This window comes from Metopolophium dirhodum, chromosome 1 (assembly GCF_019925205.1).
Source record: "Metopolophium dirhodum isolate CAU chromosome 1, ASM1992520v1, whole genome shotgun sequence".
In the NCBI taxonomy this organism is placed as follows: Eukaryota; Metazoa; Arthropoda; class Insecta; order Hemiptera; family Aphididae; genus Metopolophium; species Metopolophium dirhodum.
The window spans coordinates 114,408,142-114,417,602 of NC_083560.1; the positions used below are offsets into that span (position 1 = coordinate 114,408,142).

The 9,461-nt window shown below is 30.3% G+C and overlaps 1 protein-coding gene across 1 annotated transcript; it reads right to left on the reverse strand.

Moving 5' to 3' along the window:
* Positions 1-2,263: 2,263 nt before the first annotated feature.
* LOC132951899 (metacaspase-2-like) lies at positions 2,264-4,095 on the reverse strand. Its single transcript, XM_061023947.1, has 3 exons — positions 3,748-4,095; positions 3,158-3,691; positions 2,264-3,064 (listed from the first exon to the last, which is right to left on the reverse strand). Exons 1-3 carry the CDS (start codon positions 4,093-4,095, stop codon positions 2,264-2,266), a joined length of 1,683 nt encoding a protein of 560 aa, XP_060879930.1.
* Positions 4,096-9,461: the final 5,366 nt, after the last annotated feature.

Genomic DNA, 9,461 nt, shown 5'->3' on the forward strand with positions numbered 1-9,461 from the left:
TACATTTCAGAGTATTTTTTCTAAAGCCGTGAAATTATTTTGGTATATTTAAGAAGAGTAACTAAATATCAACCAACCTAAATAATTAATAATTAATTGTTGAACAGTTGAAAAATAATTGCTCGATCAAGATCTGTAATTTTTTTTCTTTCAATTTTTTATTTGGGTACCAGGATAATTTCTGTAATTTAAACAAAATTATCAAATCGTCGATTGCAAACACATAATTTATGAAATATTTGGTCAGCCCATATTTTTATAAGAAATAAAATCTAGAAGATACGTAACTATATAAACATAAATATATAATTAAATGCAAATTGTGCTAAAAATTCTAACACACAATTAAAATATGGATAAGAAACAAGACACTTTAGATTATGGTTTGGATATGTACAAATTCTAAAATTCTGTTCCAGTAACACCAAAATTGCTAAAAAACTATAAGTCTATAAACGTTAAATAATCATAATTGATAATATTAAACTAATATCACAAAAATCGTTTAGGAAATAAACTGCATTCGTTACAATATTTCATATTTTCATATATTAGTTATCTCTTAAATACCTAGGAAAACCAATATATAAAAATTATTGTTTTCATAGTAAAAACAAAAATCAACACAAATATTTCTTAGTAAGTTATATATGAACTTTAGTACTGTAGAACACAATGCCTGACTAATGTGTTGTTTTTGATTATTTTTGTTATATTTTTGCTTGGTATTAAAAATCAAATACAAATAAAAGGCTTATCATATGTTTTTGTTATTGGAAATTAAAAAAAAAGTGAGCGTAAATCTCGAGGTAAATCTACAATATTTTTTTATGAGCGTTTAAATAGTTATTAGATATCACTGGTAAATTAACAAAATCTCAAAGGAATAATATAATTTTAATTATAATTATAAAAAGATATATAATCTTATTTTATTGTAATTCAAAAACTAACAACAGTAGGTACTTGACATTTTCACCAAATGTTTTTATTTTATTATTTTCTATAAATGAAAATTGAAAATGTTCTAAATATGTTTTGATTTTATGGTTGTATATTAAGGGTCAAGTAAGTTTTTTAGTGGTTGTGTGATAGGTGAATGTTGAAAGGATGCTTTATTAGAAAATGTTTTGGGTTGTTTATTAAGTTAGGTTAGGTCAGGGGATGGTTTTAATGATTGTCTTTTGTTTTTCTCTGTAGTAGTGTATTTTACTGAAAAGTTGTCTTTTAGAATTTAGCTGAGATCTACAATCGTGAGCTAATTTTGCGGTATCTGGGCCTTTGGTGAGGCACGGTATTTAGACTCCATACGTTCGGGCTGTCTATTTCCTGTAAGACGGATAAAGTCACTAAGGGACGACAATGTCCCCTCACGTATCAGCGTGTTCAGAGTGTTGGAAAATTATCATGGAAATTGGCAGAAGTATTTTTTTAACGTAAGAATAAACAAAGTCAACGCTAACATTAAAACACGTAAATATTTTTTATTTTAAAATTTCATTGTTTTAATGTTATTTATTATAGTTTTCGAAGACTGTTGAATACTGGCTCATGTTATATCGTCGGAATCCGAGTGCGGGATGTCGTTGGCCCGTACGTTGGACACTGCGTAAGGCATTAGGAGATTGATCCTAAGATTAGGAGAGTTAAATCATTAAAATCGTTTCCTACAAGCGTAGTGTGATCCAAACCTTCACCATCTATAGTAGTCACTTATTATTCTTAAGTCAATTTGTTTTAATATTATAAAATATCTTATTCATAAGATTTTTTATAAATCATGTACTTGATAATTTGTCATCTAAGTATAGATTTTATAAATATTATGATATAAAAGTGAAATATATAATCACTCTTCTTACCATTATTTGGATTACACTTTAATACAAATTTGTCCAATAGCAGATGAAATTTTATGTTTTGTTTTTTATATAAGATCTGCTTTATTTGTTTTGTGGAACTGTCGAGATGTTTGACTACTGGTTTTCCATTGCCATAGTCTCCCTGTATATTTATACCCTTATATTTTATACCAGTATTTTTGTAGGTGGCCTCAAAGTTTTTTTTTACGTAAATGGTGGTCCGCATAAATAAAAAGGTTAGGAACCGCTGATTTATACTATAGTAAATAATTCTTAATAATTTTTTTTTAGTGTCTGTAAATTTATTAAGTTTATTTCATATTCCAAGGTTCATTGTTTAGTTTAGACTATTAGGTAAATTGTGCTAAATTACGTTCTTTGAAAGTACAGTAGTTTTTATTTTATTTTGGAACATCGGGTTTCTGTGTAATTTCGTAAACTATATCATTTTTGTCATGGCTGTCGTTTACTATTCGTTCAATATTAAAAGACTTACTAACATTTAAAGTGCAATTTGATGGTGAAGATTTAGCAGCAGCCTTGCAGCATACATTATCCGATTTAACGAGATTCTCATCGAGTCTTATCCATTCTGGAATCGGCTGAGACGAAAGAAAATCACAAATTTTGTTTTTTTCACGAACTGATTTCTTTGTATTCTGTTGGTTTGATGTAGTGTGATTTTCTATACCAAATTTAAAAAAATGATGTACAGATTTCTTGGGACATACGGTTAAATGGTTATTTTTTGAGTTTTCCTGTCTTCTATCATTATTTTTTAGAAGGTTTGATTTTTTTGAACATACTAATAACTGACTAGATTTTTGGATGTCTATTTGATTTCCATCACAAATATTTGAAAAAAGATTCGATTGTTTTGAACATAATGATGTAAGGCTGTTGGTTTTGGCGTCGATTTGATTTGAAAACTGATTAACCTGTGCTATTTGTTGATGCTTGTCTCTTTTTTTCCTTTCCAAAGTTAGTTTTACTTTTAAAAACTCGCATAAAATGATATCTCCATACTTCATTTGTTTTTTAGCATCATGTGAATTTATAATCTGTGCACTAGAAATATTAGTATTGTCTATTAATTTGCAAACACACCGATTTGAGGTACACGTGCCATTAATATTAGTGTTTGAGATTGGAGTATCAATAGTAACAGACTGTTGAGTTTGTAGTATATCAATAGGATTTGGCTTTATTAAATAATCAATACATTTTTTAGCATCGTCTATACTTTTTTTCAGTTTATGTTCATTTTTTATTTCAAGATTTGATTTTTTTTTCAAAATTACGTGATTGACAGTATCGTTTAGTTTAATTAACTGTTCGATATTGGACATTAATTTATTAACTTTCGTATAGTTTATGTTAATTTTATCGTCCAGTTTGGACAGATTAATCATAATTTCCGATTTTTCTTTTACTTGGTCAATTTTACATTGAGTCAAAACTGATTGTATTTTTGTAAAAAAGGATTCTAATTGCCCATCTAAATTGGTCAACTGGTCAATTAACTTAACACCGTGACTGGGTACATTTTCTTCATTCATAACTTGATCTTTTTGATCAACTTTATTAATTATTTTAGTAGAAATTCTTCGAATTTTAACTTTTTGATAAGAATATTTTTTTTTTGTGATAAAACTTCGTTTGTTTTTACGCATTTTTTTATTTTTTTTAGTAACTAAACCAGGTGAAGTATCTTTGTTTGTTTGTATTGTTTTATCCACCACACCGTTCATTTTATTTAAAGAGTTTGAAGCAGTTACTGTTTTGGCATTGAGCTGCTTCGCATCAAATAAGCTAAATAAACAAGATACCTACAATAATTAAAAAATCATAAAAATATTTTAACATCAAATCGATTTATATTTACTTTCTCTGTAAGGGATTGTAGATTATTTTCTATAACTGGTATAATCCTCAGGATATCCTCTATTTTATAATTATTTTCATTTTTATTCGTAGACGCGCATTGTTCGTCTTTGTCACTTAGGGTATTTGTGGTGTTATTGTTTAAATGTAAGTCTTGTTTATTTTGTAATTCTTTTAATTTTGTGTGTATCTTTTTTACTTTTTCAACTCTATTTTTCAAATCATTAATTACTTGTTCTTCTACATGTTTTAATGAAATATTGATCGATTCCTCGTTAATCTTATCTTTGTTAATACTTTCCTCACGTCCATTGTCTTTTGTTTTAGTAAAAAGGTTAATTAGCCACATTTGGATTATTTTTATTAAAGCTATTAAAACAAGTAATACCTATAATATATTCTACATAGATTGAATATTTAATAATTTTATAGTAATAATAATAAATATATATAATATATTAAATGTAATAAATTATATTATAAATATTTATTTTGTTGGTATTTACTTTGGATACTTGTAAAATATACTAAATTATAATTAGGCCAAACAATATTTTTTGTTTAATTTAAAATCAATCAATTGTATTTTTTTAAAGTACCTAGGTACCTGAGCCAATTAAATAATATAAAGTGATTTATAGTTAAGCCCCCCTCCCTTAGTCATTGTGAGTGTATGTATTAATCTCGTAGGTTTAGTCATTCAAATTATATTGGTCGTGCCTGTTGGTATCACGTATTCACGTCTATAATTAGTAAAAACTCATTGTTTGAGAAAGTGAGAAGGATAATCAGGTGATTCACTAAGTGACTACTTTGCCGATCTCTTTTCGAAAGCGAGGAAGTCGAGTTTGAGCCTCTAAAGCCATCTGTGGTCGTGTTTGAGTCTTGAGCATCAACCTATAAACTACGGACAGCGAATTCTACCGTACTGAAATACTACACTATTTTCTTTACATTTTCTGTACATCAGTTATCAGCACGATTTAAAGTAGTACTATCTTAAATCTTTGTAATAAGCACGGATATAGATACTATGATTTCACGAAGGCCCATATTAGATCATAGTGCTGAGCGGCGCCGAATGTTCTTATCAAGTCTGACAAAAAGCCACGTTTTACTAGCGCTCTCTACAACCATTACTATTTACTAGGTTACGGTAACCAAACTTGGTTACCTAGCCACTGTGGAGCGATAATATGACGCGACTTTTTTTGTATGGATACTACGTAACTTATATACGTAACTTGATAAGAACATTTGGTTCCGTTATATTATTTCTCGTTGTGCAACCATAGTATCTATATCCGTGGTAATAAGTACACAGTTTATCATGTTATCAACCAAGTATAACGTTCAACGAGATTTTATTGTAACACAATTTTTTATTTAGCAGTAGACACACTGTATTTTACTACATTGTTTCTTTTATCGCTCACTCTATATCATCGCCTGACTTCTGTCTCTAGTAATGTTGACTATATTTTATAGTCATTTAAATGTATAATGTTTGAATTAACTAAAACAATATAGTTAAAATAGTTTACTATTACTAATTGTTAAAATTACTATAAAAATCAGGAAGTATAATTATTTAACACGTAAAAGAATTAATATAATACCTCAACGGCTACTCCGTATAGACATTATTTAAAGCCGCAGAATTTAAAAAAAATTAATCTATTTTTTATCAAAATGATTGACAACATCTATGGGATGTTTAATTAACTATATGAAAATTGTAATTTATATTAGTAGAGGTGTCCGAATATCCACATTCAAAAATAATATTCCAGGGACTGACTGGGTTAACGGGTTTTTAAAAAGACACCGAAATTTATCTGTTAAAGTTAGTGCTAATATTACTGCCGACGATATTCACGAATACATGGACCGCCTTGAGAGAACCTTCTCAGGTATTCCGCCCTCAAGAATTTACAACTATGATGAGACCAACTTAACGGATGACCCCGGCAATAAAAAAGTAATCAGTAGACCGCGGATTATATGCATTTGCATATCTGCATATGCATTTGCATATAATCGTATTTTTTTACCAAGTATGCATATTTCATTGATCACGATGTAAATTGCATATAATCGTATTTTTAAACAAAAAACACACTGATTAAATGTGTTAAAACGCATACTATATAGACATCTAATACATACCGACCGAACTAATTGACCGGAGTAGTTTCTACTGCTGTCGTTATTTATATATCTTATCGAAAACTCGATAAGATATCATTTAATCGTTTGCACGTGCCTCGAACAAAATCAATTCGTATTTATTTTTATGGTCACATTTCAGTCTCTCGTGAATCACCAAATCGTACACGTTAAGATATACATTTATTTTATAAGATGCCTCCTATTAAAAATACGCGTATTCATGTTTGGATAAATGAATATCCAGGGACGTTTACTACTGACGGAATGGTTGTGTACTGTCAGATATGTGAGAAAAAAGTGCCGTGTTCAAAGAAGTTTCAAATTGTCCAGCATATACGAACAGCAACTCATATAGCAGCCTCTGAAAAAAAAAGTAAGACAACCCATACTTCTGGTAGCCAGGCGCTTATATCACAGCCTCGTACTAACAGTATAACACGCAAGGATAATTTCAACAATGATTTATGCGAGGCATTAATAGCGAGTAACATTCCTTTGAAAAAACTAAGTAATCCGAAATTCCGTAGTTTTCTGAAAAAATATTGCACGAATCAAAACATACCCGACGAATCTACTTTAAGGAAAAATTACATTATAGACGTTTATAGAAATATCTTGGAAAAAATTAGGAATGAAATTGGAAAAAACCTAATTTGGATTTCGGCAGATGAGACTACAGATTCGTGTGGGCGTTATATCGCGAATTTATTTATTGGAAAATTATCCCTAGAACCTTCTCCAGCATATCTCATTGCTTCTAAAGCACTTGAAAAAGTCAACCATTCAACTATAGCTCGATTTATAAACGACAGTATCACCGCATTTTTTGTCGATACTTCTATTGCTGAGAGAGTTTGCATTTTTATTTCTGATGCAGCTCCATACATGACTAAAGCTGGAGTAGCCCTCAAAATTTTCTATCCGAACTTGATCCACGTAACTTGCTTTGCTCATGCTATTCACCGCTTTGCTGAAGAAATTCGAAATGAGTTTTTGAGTGTGAACAAACTTATTTCTGCCGTGAAAAAAGTATTCATGAAAGCACCATCGCGAATACAAACGTACAGGGAACAATTGCCGACTTTACCATTTCCACCAGAACCTGTCATTACGCGATGGGGCACTTGGATTAAAAGTGCTTGCTTCTACAGTGAACATTTCATGGAAATAAAAGGGATAATTAACCAATTTAAAAGTTCTGACGCCTTATCAATCCGTGATGCCAAGGAAGCATTTGAAACCTCGTCAATACAACATGATTTAAATCTGATTTTTACACATTTTTCTAAAATACCAGAACTAATTACAAGTCTAGAAGCAAGAAACTTGTTACTACACAATTCATTAAAAGTTATGGAGGGATTATTAACAACAGCATCTGAACTGCCTGACGTATTTTCAGAAAAAATCAAAACAAAGATTACTCGATTACTGAACAAAAATCCCGGATATGATTCCCTAAGTATGATCGACGCTTACATTAATGGCACAAGTACTGTACTCCCCAATACAATAACGAGCAACATGGCTTCTAAGTTTAAATACTGTCCTGTGACGTCCTGTGATGTTGAACGGTCATTTTCTGCATTTAAACTTATTTTGGATGACAAGCGCCATAGTTTTACAATGGACCACTTGGAGCAACATTTAGTAATATACTGCTACGAGAACTACAGTTCTAAATAAATTTACATAAATATAATATAATAATTTTTTTGTTAATAAATTTCATCACCATAATTTTTTCATATTGTTTTTAAATTTAATTCTTAGTGCATATTTTAACATAGTCTATGCATATTTCTGTATTTTATGCTGCATATTTGCATGCATATAATAGAGTATTTTCACTGCATATAATCCGCGGTCTAGTAATCAGCAAAAGAGGATAAAAGTACGTTGAACAAATATGCAACTCCAGCAAGAGTGCTATTTCTTTGATGTTTTGCGGGAATGCGGAGGGACGTGTGATTCCAATTTATGTGATGTATAAGGCGGAATCATTATGGACCACGTGGACAGAGGGTGGTCCACCTCATACAAGGTATAACAGGACTAAAAGTGGATGGTTCGATTCTAGTACAGTTGAGAATTGGTTTGAAACAGTTTTTTGGGGCGATTGTAAACCCTCCCGGGTTTAGTCCAATACTACCTGACGGGAACATGTAAACTCTCCCGGGTCTAGTTCTAAGTTCAGTACTACCTGGCAGGACCATGTAAACTCTCCCGGGTCTACCGTCTACTTCAGTACTACTAAGCTAGGGAAGCATGGGGCATTATTCGTACTACACAGTTGGTAACACTAAAATAATTCAGTCCGTCGCATGGCTAAAGATATACCTTGGGCATAGATATATATAATAAAAACTAGATTGCTAACTGGCCCATACAGCCTGTGTATTTAATTGAAGCCAACAATCCGCCATTTTAATCGAGGCCAGAACACCATATCAGTTATTATTTATATTGATAACAAATGTTTTTTTTTCAATATTAGAAAAATAATTTTTTACTTCACAAGTTATAATTATTATTTATTAAACTTTTAGATATTTTTAGTTTTACATATACATAAAAAAAACCGATCATCTTGACAGGACAACAGTGAACAGGTGGTCATAATTCGTTATTTAATACTGTGATAGTAATTGATAGTACTTCTGGCCTCAGGTAAAATGGCGGAACTTCGCTTCACGTATTATCAATAGTTAGCAATCTAGTTTATTATATATATCTGTGAACTTAGGTATGCCCTAGGTATATCTTTAACCGTGGTCCGTCGCATGTTATCATAATACATTGTTATCACTTATTATTTATTTTATCATTACTCATTAGCTGCAGTCACGATTTAAGATAATAATAATAACTTCTCAAAGTCGATTTCTGTTAAACTTTGCCGTGAACACAGGGAAAAAATCAGATGGTAATGCTGAACATGGTTTGGGAGAAAATGTGGTTCTTTTGCTAACCGATAGATATAAAAATAAATGTTATTTTATTTATTTTGACAATTTCTTTACAAGTATACCACTCATCTCAAAGCTTTTAATGGAACTGCTTTTGGGTGCAAAATCTTTCGAATGTTCATCTAAAGATGTAAATATTGTAACTATTCTTTGAAAAATGTTTACTACATACTCTGTACCATTTAAAAATTGGTGTTTAGAGATTAAGTGTATGAATTCACAAAGTTTTCTAGTCAAGTCTAAACAGTAATTAAACAGTAAATTATTTTCAAGTAATTTCAATAGTCCTTTTGTTAGCAAAGAATTTGATAAATGGAAGAAATGTGAGAAATTATCAGGACATGAAAACAATATTGATCATAGAAGTGCATTTAAAAAATGGTTATTACGTTCGAATTCTAATTATTCAATAACTAAAGAAATGTTTGAACAAATATCAACTGAGACAAAATACTGGAATGATATTCTGTAATTAAATTTCTGACATCTAGAGGTTTACCATTAAGAGGTGATAATGAAGTATTTGGTGTTACTAACAATGGCAATTGGTATATTGGAATTTATTTCTGAATTC